Here is a 16,223-nt window from a genome sequence, read left to right as displayed (position 1 = left end):
TCCCATTTCAGAAAGAAAATGAGATTCCATGAGGTCAAATGACTGATTTAAAGCCACACAGTTAGTAAGAGAACAATAGGCCTCAAATTCTAATCCCAATATCCAGTATTCATTTCATTTCATCAGGATTACTTTTTATTTCATTGTTATCAATCAATATGAATTGATCACTACCATAGACATTACTGTAAACATCTACTGTTTGTCAAGCTTTGTGCTAAGTACTGGGGATATCCAGAGGAGCAAAAGACAATTTCTGGCCTCAAGGAACTTGTCATCTAGTGGGAGAAACAACATGCAAATAAGTATATGCAAAGCAAGCTACATATGAGATAAGTAGGAATTAATTACTAGAGAGAAGGCAATAGATTTAAGATGATCTGGATAAGGCTTCTTTTATTTTAGTTTGGACTTAAAGGAAAAAAGGGAGATTAGTAGTTGGAGTGGAAGAGAAAAAGCATCTAATCATCAGTACAACTTGACTTGGCCAAAGCACTTTATCACTTTAGGCCTCAGGTTAGTTATCTGTAAAATGGGGGTTTTGGACTACTTGATTTGTTAAGTTCCTTCCAGAACTAAATCTCTGATCCTGTGAACTCCCATATAAGCATACATAATGCTTTGAGGCTTACAATGCACTTTCCTTACAATAATCCTACTGCAGAGATAGCACAAATATCAGTATCTCTTATGATAGGAAAGTGAGTTTCAGAGTAGTGAAGTTACCCAGAATAATGCAATTAGTAAATGTGGGATTTGAACCTAGATTCTGGCATTGTTTCCCACACCAGATACTGATTATATGGAAGGCAATGCCTTAAATCATGACCAGGAAAATTTAGAAGAAAACACAGCCATTGCCTTCATGATAATCTATAAAGTTGAGGAGAAAAATAAGAAAAATTATAAGGCAATATGTTTCTTAAATAAGTGTCATAGGCAGTAACTGTTATGAGAATTCAGAATAAGGAGAGCTCATTGTAACTAAAGAAAGTTTCACGGATTAAATGGCTCCGAGAATCCACTACCTGAGTCTCTAACTTCATAGACAAACACCCCTTCCTGGTTCTCAATCCCCATTAGAAAGTAGAAAGGCAGATTGTCTTACTTTTTCTATTTTTATCACCTGAATTTAGCACAGTAGCTTGTATGTAATTAGTATTTAATAAATGTTCATTAGTTCATTCAATAAAAGAGCAAATTTTTTTTTTTTCAGATGGTAAAGAACAGAGAGGTGGTGTGACATGTGCACAGGTAAGGACAAAGGGTATTTGGGAGGACAGTGAGTGATTCACATTGGATGAGACAGAACATTTGTGTGTTGGAGATAAGATTGGAATAGATTTTCCACATGAATAAATAAATAGGGGCAGTAAAGTCTCAAAATGCTGAACTTGGAGTATTAAAGACCTAAATTTGATTCTTCTTTCAATTATGTCTTAGACCCCATGCAAGTCCAATCTTTTTGCTTCAATGTTTTCATATGGAAAAGGAGAAGATTGACTTTGATGGCTTTTTGATGGCTCCCTTTCAGTTCTAAATCTAAGATCCTATGAATTCTCACCGAATTGTATGAATGGTGGAACAGTTTGAATTGTTATCTGGATAGGACAAAGGTTTTTATGCAAATTATTTAGAAAGCATCCTCTCAATCTATTAATAATAAACGTTAGTACCATGAAGAAAGATCCAGTGTTTAAATTATTTCATATGACAAATTCTGGAATTAACTGTCTTCCGGTGAATGAAAAGTTCCAAGACTTGGATTCTTCTCCTTCTCCATCTTCAGTTCTTTAGGTTCTTACTGCAACATAAAATGATCAAACTAATCTTTAAAATACGCAATCATTTTAGTTCAATGGGAGGAGATCTCAAGGTATCAACCACATAGATATTAGGAAAATGAGAGATGCCTTTGCTTCTATTTCCTGCCCAAGACTGAACTAGTCCTCCTAGTCTTCTTGGGGAATAAGAAAAACAAAGTCCTCCTTTAGATGTAGACCCAAACTCACCCCTTGCTTTCAGGAGGAAATTGCTCACACTTGAATCCTAATTCAGTAGGTTCCAAGAGTTACTTTGAAAGTACTCTTCCTTGGGGGGGCATGCAGTCCACTAGCATCAGGCTTTCCTCTTTCTAATAGCTTCCTCTTGCTCAACATCTTTGTTCAACACCCTCCTCCCCTTCTTCCCAACTAGTTTCTCTAATTGTTATAGTGCTTCCTCCTAACTGAGACTGACACAGCAGTGAGTCCCCACATTCCCTCAAGTATACATTTCCCGTCCTATTGTTTTTTCCAGGACCAATATTAACATAGCCACCGACATTAGCATTACATTTGGATGACTTATCCACAGGTCAATAGGAGGTCTCAACTCAAGCTTTTTTGGAGAGGGTGGGGGAAAGAGAGGGATATGCTATGCAGCCTAGTAGGCCAGGTGTCATTTTTTCAAGGCCAGATTTAGGAGAGCTATTTAGTGGAGGCTGCAAAAGCTCTGGTGGATAGGCTAGAACTCGAGAAGGAACAGTTATCTGATGTAATGCCAATAATTAAAAATTTGTAGCTAGCATTTTACAGTGTTTTAGGTTTTTCAAAACAGTTTGTATATGTTATATTCAATCAGTCAATCACTTGATCAGTAAAATGTTGATTCATTTTGGGCAGAGAATGTTTCCTTTTTTGTTTTTATATAGTCAAATATCTGGCATATAGTAGGCATTTAATAAAAGCTCATTGACTTGAATTTGTAGAGGCCTTGGAGAATATGGGAAGAGAGACAAGACAGAGAATGATAATTTAATATCAAGGAGCATTGGCCCAATTCCTTCTTTTGAAATTTCATGACTTATTCAAGTTAACACAGGTAATAAGCCTGGCAAAGAAAGAAAAAAGAAAAAAAAGAAACCTGGTCTCAACCCATGTATAGAGAGGATTGCCCCCTTATAGTCTTAAATCCTACATTCTTTGGAATGGTTCTATTCTCTTCCCATATTCTCCAAGTCTTTATCCATTCAAATCAATTAAGGACCTAATGTGTGCCAAGTGCTGAAATCATGTCACTGCTTTTGAGTTATAGAAAACTAAGCACTACTTTCTTTAAGATGAAAAGGTACTTTAAAACTTAGTTAAAGTTGGTTTGTTTGGTTGTACTGCTTCCCCCTCCTCCCCCTTGTTTATTCTTACTATGGAGGATAGCTCTTGGGAAAGTGGGACTGTAAGGGAGAGCACAAGTGCATGCTGTGCTAAGTGCTTTAAAATATATATATATTATCTCCTTTAACCTTCACAACTGCCCTGGGAGATGTATATTAAGGAAAGTATTTGGCAAAATAAACAAAATATATTTAAATTTTTAAAATTAAGTAAGAATATCTTAGGGAAAGTCTGACAAATACAGTTAGAAGCCCACAGGGGTAGCAGTGGCTGAGAATTTCCCATTAGAAATCCTGATCGAGGGGTGTGGTTCCGTGGCATTGGTCTGCAGAAGTTGGTGGTTTTTGAAGTCTCAGTAGCTTCAAGAAGAAAAGAAGAATGGGGAACTTCAAGTGGTAAATAAATGTGCTTTTGAGGAGAGGGAAGTGAGGGAAGGAGAGGGACTGAGGGACTGAGGGAGAAAGAGGGAGGGAAGGGGAGAGACAGAGAAAGAGAGAGGGATAGAGAGAAGGAAGAAAGAGAAGAAGGAAGAGAGAGATCATTTTTATTTTCTTTTCATATCTTTCAACCTACTTCTGAAGCTTCTTTGTTGGAAGCAAATCATTCCATAACCTTCCTTCTATTCTTCTCTTTAGCCCTTTCAATTCTCTTCCAGTCCATCAAACCGTTTAGTCAAAATCAATCAACTAGGAATCAGGAGACCCCGGTATTTCCCTGTACACTGAATCTAACCTAGTTAGGTCTGACCGTAATCTCTAAAAGCATTGTCCAGTTCCAAAATTCTGAAATCCCCACGAGCTCTACAAAGCTGCAAGTAGACTGTTGCGGGTGGAGCCGATGGGGTTCAAGGGTCAAGAATATAATTTTAAAACACTGCCATTTCCTCTTTCTTCTCAAGCTTTGATGTGCAGGGGAGCACGGGTTCTAGCGTTTTGTGTTTCCTGGGCAGATCACTGAGGCAGCAACATCTGTGGAGACTATGAAGGAGTGTTGGGGGCGGGGTGAGGTGGGAAGGGCTGATAATGGGATTTTTAGATTTCAGTAGTTCAGGTCCTTGGGCCCCTGACTTCTGGTGATTTAAGAAGTAATTAGAGTTCATGACAGAGCATACGGGACTTTTGCTGGGTGAAGAGTGTATTTTGGAGTCCACGCAGTTCGGCACCAGGTTCACATTCCCCTTTGCATACACATCTCATTCTGCTCCTGCTGTTTGCAAATCTAGGTAGGAGAGGGTTTTATATATGTAAATTATATGAATATGAATGTATATGTGTGTATTTGTAAAAGCCGAACCAAAGATGCCACAGACAGTAACAAAGTACGTAATTGTGTAAATGGTAGGCTTCTCAGAGGTAGCTGGGCAGCTTTTGCAGGAAAATGACAGGGGAGCCAAAGATGAGATTGTGTCGTTGCACAAGCCCTAGAATGAGATGCCCAAGGCGCGAGGGTGGCGGTAAGGGTGGGGCTAGGGTGTGAGCATCTCCACAAAACTACACCCAGAAACCCTACGGCTGCTTTTAAGGAGGTTTCACAGAAGCGAGCCAAGAGCTTATCTCAAATTTCTGTCCTCGCGGTTCGGCTCGTCTGTAACAGGAATCCGATTGGTTCCAGGAAACTTGCAACTGTAGAAGTTTCCCCATCATGGCGCTGATTGGCTCCTGCTATCCCTTCCCCAGGCCAATGGCGACCTCTGTTTCATTTGCCCGTACTGGCTGCCTCCCTCAGTCCATGCTCACAAGCCACACATATCTCCTCTATGCAAAGGTCCTGCCTCTCCAGCCTACTCCTCACATGCAGCTTTGCAGCCTCAGCCGCAACTGAACGTTTTTTAACCTGATCTGCCCCAGGATGTGGCTTCTGGGGTGACGTCGGGCCCAGATGTTCTCCCCAGACCACGCCCACACCCGGGATTGAAACACCCTCAGAGCAGCAATAACGGGCAAAGCTTGTTGTATTGTCACAATGCAAGGGAAAGGGTAGACCAGCAGCATTTTTTTTTTTACGTTTATTATTTGGCATCCTTAAAAAAAAAAAAAAAATCAGTTTTTGAAGCCGATGAAGCCGCAGCTTCCTGAGCTGGGATTTCCTCTCTTTCCTTTCACTGGACTTCAAATGCATTCACTTTTTAATGACCGGCCGGGTGGGATCTTCCTGGACGAAGTGCAGTTTTGGTAAAGCGACAAACCCAGCACTCACGGTTCGCAGCGTACCCAGAGAGAGAAGACCCATCCCCCACCCCCTCCGCCCACCAGCTTGGATATATAGAGATAGATTTATATATTTTTTTATGCAAAGAGAGAAAAAGTGCAATTCGAGATTAAAACAAACAATTTCTCTGTAAAATGGCAGCCGCCGCCTATGTGGATCATTTTGCAGCCGAGTGCCTTGTTTCCATGTCCAATCGAGCGATTGTCCATAGCCCCAAAGAGGACCCCGACACTTCACTCGAAGGCACAGCAGCCCCTCTTTTTCCGAACGTAGAAGAGAGGCGAGAAAGCAGAGAGACCGGCAAGGACAACGCCTCTTTGATCGTGGTGGCCAGGATTTTAGCTGATCTCAACCAACACGTCCCAGCTCCAGCCCCGCCGACGGAGAGGAGGGAAAATGCCTCCAAAAAGGAGAAATTACCTAGCCGCCTCTCTCCGTCGGGGGAGCCGGCTCAGGAAGCCGCCTCCCCGGACCGCCGATGGAGTGGAGAAGCGGCCACACCTACTAGTCCAGCAGGGAGCGAGCCCAGCCTCAAACAAAGGAGCAGACGGGGGAGAAGCCGAGCTGACCCTGAGTCACCTCAGAAAAAGCACAGATGCCACTACGCGGGCTGCGAAAAAGTTTATGGCAAATCCTCCCACCTCAAAGCTCACCTAAGGACTCATACAGGTCAGTCCCCAGCCGGCCAGTGGCTTAGCCATTAAACTGTGTAAGGAGTGGCACCCCCCAAGGCCAACGTTAGGATCTGTCTCTTGGACGTTTCCAAGCTGACACCTGGTGCCAGACACTCAGTGAACTAACACCTTTTCTCCCTGGTTGTTGTTAATGTTTTAAAGTGACGAGAATAAAGTGCCGTGTTAGTGCCGTGGACAGTAAGTGACACTAGTGTTTATCCACTTCCCTCCTTTCCCATCACCCCTGTCCCCCAGGTGTGAAGATTGTAAACGGTAGTAAAAAAAAAACAAAAAAAAAAACCTTCTGGGTTCAGCTCGTTTTCGTCTTCCCCACCCACAACCTACCTGTCCTCTCTACAGCTGTACCCCGCTGTAAGCCAACTCGATATAAAAAGATCTGGGATTTTATACGGGAAATAACCCCCGGGGATGGGATTATTCTCATCTCAAAATGATTCATCCCTTCCAAGAAAGGGTTCACGGAGAATTGCTTTAAATAGTGACTCCCTCAACGCGTACACAATGTGATCTGGTTTACAAAAATTCGATTTACACAAACTTTGCTGGGAAACTAGTGCATACAGCGAGGTACACCGGTACTGCTCCAACCCCGGCTATCCTGCATCAGTTCTGGATCCCGACAGCTTCCTAGAAACCTTGAACCAAATTTTGCCTTCCATTCCCTTCCAAGGCTTCTCATGTATTATCCAATATTCTCCTCAGCTCTCGGGGTGCGCTTAGAAACCGCGGAACTTGCCTCTGGTAGAGGCTAGTGGGGCTCGTGGGAAGTCGTCACGGCTAAGGGATTGAGGTGGAGGTTAGAGAGAACACGGCCTCTCCGTCCCTCGTAGCAAGCTTGGAGGTGATCAGAATAGGACGCAGGGGCTGGGACAAGAAGCGGTGGTCGTAGGTAGAAGGTGGTGGTGGTCGGGGCTAGGGAAGCGCCCCTAAAGGCTCCCAGTACTCGGAGCCCGGGCGACCCCGCCCCACTTTAAAGGGTCAGCCGCTGGCCCCGGGGCGAGCCAGCGCGAGTGGCAGCGAGGAGTCGGGCGAGGCGTCCGAGGGGCAGGTGGATGGCTCCGGCCCTGTCCCACTTCCTCGCTGTCTCCGGGAGGGGAGTGGCTCGGCGCCAGCCCTCCGAGTCTTTCTGCGTTCGCCTTGTAGAACGCCAGGAAAAAGAAGCTGCACGTTTTTTCGGAGTTGTTGACTGGGTGAAGGACTAGGCTAACTACGGGGAAAGCCCTCCTTTCCCCCACCCCCTCCTTTTCCCAGCCCAAGTGAATTTGGGAGGGGCTGGGAGGGAAACCGAGGGGAGGAGCCCGAGCCGGGTCGGGTTCACCCGGGGACACCGGCGCTCTCCAGCTACTCTGCACATTCTTCGCTCCCCTCTTCCTGTAATTTTTTTTCCCCCTCAGTGCTCTGGGGTTTAATTTGTTGTTATTAGAGCCAACAGTACTGACTGTGTGCATTGGGGAAGGATTAGGAAAGAGTGTCTCTGCTACGAAACGGGACTGAATCCGGGGGGAGTGGGTTTTCTTTGTTGGAAGCTCCCCCACCCAACTAGCCAGACAGTGGAAATAGTCGGGCTCCGTCTCTTTCTCTTACACACACATACACACACAAACACACATACGCATACGCACACAACCCGAAGCTCCACACCCAGATTCAAGCCTGTTGTTGCTCCAGGAAAGAACAAACTTCCTATTTACCAAACGTTTTTAATCTTTAACTCCTCTCATTTGTTTACCGGGCTGCCTGGAGTTCCTTCCCAGGAATCCAGACCTCATCATCAAAAAATAGGAAAAGTCCTGCCTTCTACTATTGCTGACACTGTGTATATACAGCTCAGACTTAACTGCTAAGGGCTGCAAGTAAACAAAGATAAATAATAATCCCGCAGGCCAGGACACAGGTTTGGAATATGGCGTGACATGGCCTGAATGAGCAAGTACTTGTCTAAGCTTGCTGCTAATTGCGAGACACTTTAAAAAAAAAAAAAATTACCCTAAACCAACAAAAGGCGTGAGAAAGTAGTTGTTCTCTCCTCCCAATTGTATTAAAAGAGCCTTTATGAGACAAAATGAATTAATTTATTAATTTTATCTTTTCAGTTTTGTGCCTGATCAGACTAACAGCTCTAAAAACATCACTTTTCTAGTCCATCTGTACATTAATAAGTTATTCGTTTAGCATTAATTAGACATCTCCAAAAACACGAAAAAACTTAACACCCTGAATATAACTTCCCTTGCTTAAACCCATATTCACGCAATAGCAGAACTACTTAGATTGTCTCTTTCCAGAGTTCTTTCAAGTACACATATTGGAGAAAGGAAGCCTCAGTCTTATTCTTTTGTTGGCTTTCATTTTACTCCTCCCCCACGATACAAATTGTCCTCTCTGGTTGTTTTTGTTTGTTTTTCTTTCTTTTCTTTTCCTCTCACTCTACCTTCTCTCTTCTTTCTGTGTTCTCCCCAACTCCCCAAACATGGCATAAGGGAGAGTTAGGGTAATAAGTGTTACTAGGACTGAGGGTGTAGGGTATTATTTCTGTTTAAGAATGAGGTTAATGGTAGAAGTACCGGGCTTGGGGATCTATGATCAGAGTTTGTGGGTGTGTGAAGTGTAGAAGGGTAAGTGGAGAGTCGGAGTGGGAGGTAGGGAGTGTGGTCAGGAATGATGAATCTAATTGAATTGGAATTTATGGTCAAGTTTGAGGGTATGTGGTGAGGATTAAGGGGGTATGGATCAGAATCAGGGGGCATTGTCAGGTTGGCCATGTATCCAGTGTGGGGCATAATCAGTGTTAGGGGTGTGCCCAAAGTTGTGGCTTGTGCTCAAAGTTGAGAGATGTGGCTGGTTTAGTACTGAGAAAACAAGCTCAGTTCCTCTTTTGCTCTCTTCTCAGACTGAGACGCTAAGATGAAACATCACCATGTGGCTGTGTATTATAAATGGTGGTAGGGCAGCTATTGGCCTATAAAGTGGGGGGTGGAGGATGAGGCAATATAAGCTTCCTATAATAAGCTCTGTCAAAAAAAAAAAAAAAAAAAAAACAAGGCAGAAGGAAAATGACTCCCCAACCTGTGTTTTTACTTCACAGTCAGTCCTCAGGAACTTTGAAATATAAGAGATTTTAGCATTTCTATTTGAATTGGAAGTGAGATGGTGAAGGGGTGGGAAGATACACATATACACAGAAGAAGATTCTAGAATGAGTCTATTATACCATGGACAAACCATTTTCTAGATAAGCTTCATTTTGAATACTCAAAGCTCTGTCTCTTAGTTGTCTACACTAGCAAGCATGTACTAGCCAGACAGTGGAAATAGTCGGGACATTTTATTTTCTGATAAATATCCTATCCTATTCACTGGTTTAAAGTGGTGTGTGTGTGTGTGTGTGTGTGTGTGTGTGTGTGTGTGTGTGTGTGTGTGTGTGTGTGTTTTCCCCTCTCAAATTACCTAGAGAATTCTCTCAACTCTCAATTCAACTTTCCTATATACTTCCCCTATGTTTTTTGTTATAGATATTAGTGTTTCAGAGTAATGAGTCTGAACCTACTGATAGGCCTGCAGAACATATTAAATTTAAAGTTTTAGAGAGTGTTTACTCCTCTCTCACCTAAAAAGAATGTTCTGTTTTCCTTTTATTCCTCAATCATGGGGAAAAGTTCTTTCTTGGTCCTAGGTCAATTAGAACTCCATTAACCAGCCAAGTTAGTGCCATTACCATCAACTAACATGACTTTGTATGGAATCTAAGATGTTTGCAATTTCTCCCAGAAATATTTGCAACATGCAGATATCCCAGTAATAATAGTACTAAAGAGAAACCTAAATCTTTTTCTAGCCAAGTGAAGGATTGGTATGAATGATGGACTGAGATCAGATGGTGCTATGGGATACCAAGATCTGTCTGATCTATATTCAAATTGCTCTCTCATAGAAACTAACCCTCTTGCAGATGGCAAGGATCTGGATCTGGGTTTTATTTGAAAGGTCATTGCATTATGATAATGGATAGAGGGCTAATTTGCCTTAGTCACAAGAACCAGATTTAAATCCTGGTTCCATCACAAAATAGCAAGTCATTTTAACCTCTTTTAGCCTTGATTTCTTCATCTGTAAAATGGGAATAAAAATGTTTGTTTTACTCAGTTTACCAGATTTTTATGAAGAAACTTTAGATATATAATAATAGCTAGCATGTACATAGTGCTTTAAGAAAATATACTTATTTTATTTGATCTTCATAAACACCCTGTGATGTAGGTACTGTTATTCTCCCTTTTTACAGATGAAGAAATGGAGGCATTGAGAAGTGACTTGCCCAATATCATACAGCTAGCATATACATACAGGCACATATATACATAGATACATATATAAACATAGGAGCCATCGTGTGATGCAATGGGCAGAGAACTGGTCAATAGAATCAGAAAGACTTAAATTTGAATTCTTCTCACAGACATTGGGTATAGGGCCATGGGCTAATCACTTAAACTTTTAAGGTCCCAAACAGCTCTCTATAAGTTGCAGATAGAATATTGACCTATATTGATCTAGGAATTTCCTGTGTCAATGAAATCCTAAGTCTGTCTATCTCCTATGTTTTTCTGTGTGGTGTGTGTGTGTGTGTGTGTGTGTGTGTGTGTGTGTGTGTGTGTGTGATGCCATCATGATGCATGTTGTATCTATTTGGGTGTTTTTTTCATTCCTTGAAGTTATTTGATCTGGACATTTTGCTCAAGTGCTAATAATCAGAATAACAAAAATTTGGAAAGGGGTTGTGGGAAGGACCAAACCAGAGCACAGGAAGCCAGAGGATTCAAAGATGGAAAAAGGCATCTCGTCCACCACTCTCATTTTATAGATGATAAAGTCCTGGAGAGTCACATATTCTAGATCCAGGGCTTTTAATCTTTTAACCCTTCTCTTTAAGGAGTTTTGGACAATATAGATAAACCTTAGGTAGGAAGTAGATTGTAAAGACTATTTTCCTAACTAGACTGTAACCTTTGTTGAATCACTTAGCCTAGTCTTGATCTGTGACAGATGGGTAATCATATCTGATTTGTATATCTCAAAGAGTTGGTACAAAATGACATTAGTATGTAGGCATTTAAATGTTTGTTGAATTAAGTAGTGTATAAAAAAATACTTTGTAAAGTATAAAAAGCCATGACATTTGAGATTTTATTATCCTATTAGTATAGTAGAACTCTCTGATAACAATGGAATATTATTACTTAAATTTTAATATACTGAGGATTAAATTATGTCACCTCATTCTCTAATAACTACATGCAGAAACTATAAAGCTTAACATGTCTCTGGATCACAGGATCAGAGCTGCTAGAGAACTTAAAGGCAATTTAGTCCAACTCCTTCATTTTACAAGTGAGGAAACTGAGGCATAAAGAGATTTAATGACTGCCCAAGGTTACTGAGTATTACATGAGAGGGAGGATTTGAAGCCACATCTTCTCACTACAAATCCAGTGTTCTTTAGATTCATAGTGTAGCATTTGATTTTTTTTTATTTATTTCCCCTATACATTTTATTGGTTTTTTTATTTTATTTTAAATTTTTTAATTTTTTAATTTAAATTTTAAAATTTAAATTTAAACCCATGTCAATTCAAATATTGTCTCAGAACTTTAAGCCAAAGGTCACACATATCTCTGAACATGGTCTTAGCTCTTCATTTTTTTTCAAATGGAGAAGGGTGGATGCTGGTATTGCAAACATTTAAAATGGACTTGTAAAGAGGAGACTGTTCTCAGGTGAGGAAGGCAATGATATAAACCAGACAACTGAGTTACTCTTTGTTTAAAGGTTTAAAACCCTTACAATATATTCCTAAGGAAAGCCTTTGTGTCTTTCTGTCATTCACTTTTTTTAAGGGTTTTTTTTTTTTTCCAGGATTCTGGAAAAGGCTTTAGAGGAAAATAGTATTTCTTAGTGTTTCCAGTTTTATTTTAAAAAGGTTTTTTTTTTTTTTTTTTTTTTTTTTAATATGCTTCTATGGAACCATCCTATGTTCTTAACTTAAGAGTCCTGGAGCTAGGCAGCACGACAGAAAAGCTGGCAAAGGTTAAAATACATTTAACAGGTGATGAGAAAGGCTGAAGACTTCTCAATGGTTTCTTTCATAAAGTTGTTATTGTCATTAATATTCTTTTTTTTTTTTTTTTTCTGATGTAGGTTAAAACCATTCTGAGCATTGTTAGGGTATAAACATTAAGTTAATTTATAATTTGAAGGTGATATTTCTCTAATAGTTTCATGAAAGAATGGCCACAGAAGGATCTAAATTATATCAATTTAGAATTCAAATCAATCTTATCTATTAGAATCAGATAGGTGGTTGAGTGGGTAGAGTACAGAGTATTGGACCTAGAATCAGAAGGACCACAAACATTTATTAACTGTGTGGATCTTAGCCACACTATTTCCCCATTTTATGCCTCAATTTGCTCAATTATAAAATGGGAATAATAGCACCCACCTCCTAGAATTGTTGTGAAAATCAAATAAGATAATATTTGTAAAGTATCCAGCACAGTGACTGGCAGATGGTTACTGTTGTGTCATTTCAGTCAGATATGACATAGGTTTTCAGGAAATTTATTCTTCCAGTGCGAGAAGTTTCTATGATGGGACATTCTATCAACCAAAAAGCTCTATTAACTAGTAGTTATGGGCTTTAATAACATAATACTAATTGATGGCTACAATGATTATCGTGAATCATCTGATACAGGTCCCAAAAGGCTTTCCATTTGTAGAAAAATACAATTATGTTCAGTAGAATTTTAGTGTCAATTGTATTTTATTTCATTGAAGTTGTTTGAAAGTTATTTGAAATCAATGTAAGATAGTTTTCTATTAGTTGGACTATTGAGCCAGCCAAAACCCCTAGTCCAAAACGTAAGAGAAGGATGTCCTATACTTTACCATTTAGATTTTATTCCCCAGGTTGGAGAAAAAAAGATTTTAAGCCCCAGCCTTCTGAGAGAGGGGCATTAATGTGGAAATTAAGGCAGGGAAAGTGAGGTATACGGAAAGATCCTAAAGATCATTGCTTTATTCTTTAGAAAATCTCACCACTAGACTCCGGCAGAGAGCTCTCTTATGAAATGGCTCACCCTGCTTCTATCACTCTAGCAGCTGGCAGCCAGTGTTTTGACTTCGTCAGATTCTGTTGTGTTGTCCAGAGCAATGGGGGGGCTTGGCTTGCTACCAGTGGAATGGACACGCTGTCTTTCTTGGCAGAGACACTCTGAATACATTCCTACCTATTGTTCCCTCAAAAGAATTGTTTTCAGAACAGTTCTGTTCTCTGCTTTTCCTCCAGCCGACCAGCCAAAAACGTTTCTCATTCAATGTCTTAGCCAGGGCAATCCAAGTTTCAGTTCTCATGTAGTTTTTCCACTGCTTTCTGTTCAAGCCAAGGGAAAACAAGAATAAAATTGTATCTTTACCTTCTTCATGTACATTTAATCAGATCTGCCAACCTTGCAGTTTGGGGGAATAGAGATGCTGTTAACCCTTGAGGGCTAAAGCAGGGCAACAGATAGGAAGGAGGGAGGGAGCATATGAAATAAAACATTTCTAATGACTCCAGTGTGATCCATGAGAACTGGCCTGGGCTAAAGTTTATGTTATTAAAGTGAAGCAACTGTTTTGAAAAATTTGGAGCCACTCATTTTCATAGAAATAATTCATGAGATAATTACACTACCTAGCTCATTAAAATAACAAACTGTTAACTCTGGAAGAGTCCTTACAGATTATCTGTTCCATCTTTTCATAGATGAGTAAACTGAGACCCAGAGGTTTTAACCAATTTTTTTCACAAATTCAGACAAACTTCCATTCTCAGTGGTTTACAACTTTTTCTGTATAGCAATAAGATTATTGAATTTTTGTCTCTTCTAGCTGTCTTTTCTTTGGGGGTTCCATGTGAAAAGGGAGAATAAACACAAAATAAAAATTTGAGAAAAACCAAAAATCAGCCTTCCAGATTCATAATTTGGTCTGCTGAAATATCTTCAGCCATCATTTTCCACTTCTGTAATAAGAGGAGCATAAGATCCTACATTATAGAATGATGAACTTATGGTCAGGATCTTGGAGGTCATACAAATTCATTTTACAGAAAAGGAAATTGAGGCACCTAGAGGTTAAGTAAATTGCTCAGGAACACACAGCTAATAAGAATAGGAGGTTGGATCTAAAACCAGGCCTTCTTGATTACAAATCTTATTCTCTATTCACTGTGGTTCTTGGTCCAAAATCAGTCTTCCAGCTTGTGTGCATTGTTGTCAAAAAGAGAGTCTAGAGACACACCCATATACCCACAATTAAATAAACACTTAGTGCGGTTGTTTGCCCTTGGAGACAAAGTGACCACGTATGTGGTATTTCCTGGGTCAGAATTCCCAGAAACTCCTGCACTTGAATTGCCTATAGTGATAATAATTGCTGTTTTTTGTTAAATTAAAAACATATATATTAATAGTAATACTGTACTTTGTCTCAGTCTGACAGAAAGTTTTATATAATTTAGCACTAATCTCTAAGTCATTTTCTATATTTTAAAATAGAGATCTAAATTGTCATAATTCCCCATTCCCTCCTCTACTCAAATGAGTATCATAAGAAGATGGGAATCTTAAAGTAGGAAAAGGGTTAAACATATATTGTCTGGGTTAATAATCCAAAATTGTTGAGTAATCTATTGGACATCCCATTCCCTTTCAGACCACTCTCCTCTCTCCAGGAATTAAACAAAAGAACCTCACAGTTCAACTTAATCCTTTTTCAATGGAGAAGGGTGGGTGCTGGTATTGCAAACATTTAAAATGGACTTGTAAAGAAGAGACTGTTCTCAGGTGAGGAAGGCAATGATATAAACCAGACAACTGAGTTAGTTACTCTTTGTTTAAAGATTTAAAACCTTTACAATATATTCCTAAGGAAAGCCTTTGTGTCTTTCTGTCATTCATTTTTTTAAGGGTTTGCTTTTTTTTTTTTTTTCCCAGAAGTCTGGAAAAGGCTTTAGATAAGAAAAATAGTATTTCTTAGTGTTTCCAGTTTTAAAAAGGTTTTTTTAATATGCTTCTATGGAACCATCCTATGTTCTTAACTTCTGTAAGAGTCCTGGGGCTAGGCAGCACGACAGAAAAGCTGGCAAAGGTTAAGATACATTTAACAGGTGATGAGAAAGGCTGAAGACTTCTCAATGGTTTCTTTCATAAAAATCATATAATGAAATTAATACCTCACTTATAAGAAAGAGACCTTACTTAGTGACTCAGTTATTTAGAGCTCAGCAAAAAAGAAAGAAAGAAAGAAAAGCAAGATGAGTAGTTGAAATTGTATACATTTTATTTTACAAAATTTATGCATTAAATCTCATGCACTTAGTTCACAAGAATTCCGGGTCCTTATTCAGAGACTGTTTACACATACTTTACACAAAATTTGTTTGTTTATCCAACTTACAAAAATGGAATTAAGGTAGGGGAATGCAGTTAAATGCAGGCACACTAAAAGCCTAATTACCAGGAAGAAGATAGACAGAAAATAACTATGAAAAGAAAACCCAAACCATTAAGAACTCAAGAAACAGTGACTTAGTAACAGGTAAAGATAGAAAACAGCTTTATAGACCTTAAGAGCATAGGTGGACACACAGGGTGTGCTTGAAGGTCCTATGAGAATGTACCTCCAAGTACATCACTGCCTTAAAATAGATTAAAAAAAAAAAATGACACACAAAAAGAGGAACAAAATAAAAACAAGAAGTGATGTTCATGATAACTCTTGTATCATCCCCAAAAGTTAAATAAGTGTTAGCATGTTTTAGTATATAATTGAGAAAACTTTTTTTATTATGAGTAACTTAAAAATAGACCTAATATTCATAAACTTTACTTATGTGGACCATTCATTTGTAAGGAAGATAAGACAAATAAGATATTACTATATAAGAGGATTCCCCTATTATTTTCCTCTGAAATGTACTTTACTTTTATCTGTATGTTGGGCAGCAAGTTTACAGACTTGAAGAATAAGTCTTAACCTCCATCTTTATGTGCAAGAGATAATAGACATTATGGTGACTGTGACTGAGAAATGGACGAGGAAATTAGCTCAAATTTAAATGAG

At 39.6% G+C, this 16,223-nt stretch overlaps 1 protein-coding gene and 1 long non-coding RNA gene across 2 annotated transcripts in view; both read left to right on the top strand.

The window, feature by feature from the left end:
• Positions 1–1,255, top strand: part of LOC141553710 (uncharacterized) — a 106,879-nt gene extending 105,624 nt beyond the window's left edge. Inside the window, exon 3 of the long non-coding RNA XR_012485596.1 lies at positions 1,217–1,255. This is a non-coding gene — a long non-coding RNA (uncharacterized LOC141553710). The remainder of the gene's footprint in view (positions 1–1,216) is intronic.
• A 3,623-nt stretch (positions 1,256–4,878) lies between these two features.
• Positions 4,879–16,223, top strand: part of KLF13 (KLF transcription factor 13) — a 93,163-nt gene continuing 81,818 nt past the window's right edge. The window contains exon 1 of the mRNA XM_074294963.1: positions 4,879–6,029. Coding sequence (XP_074151064.1) covers positions 5,495–6,029 — 535 coding nt within the window. The 5' untranslated portion in view covers positions 4,879–5,494. The remainder of the gene's footprint in view (positions 6,030–16,223) is intronic.

Source organism: Sminthopsis crassicaudata, chromosome 2 (assembly GCF_048593235.1).
Source record: "Sminthopsis crassicaudata isolate SCR6 chromosome 2, ASM4859323v1, whole genome shotgun sequence".
Classification (NCBI taxonomy): domain Eukaryota; kingdom Metazoa; phylum Chordata; class Mammalia; order Dasyuromorphia; family Dasyuridae; genus Sminthopsis; species Sminthopsis crassicaudata.
This window is presented reverse-complemented; position numbering and strand designations above follow the sequence as displayed.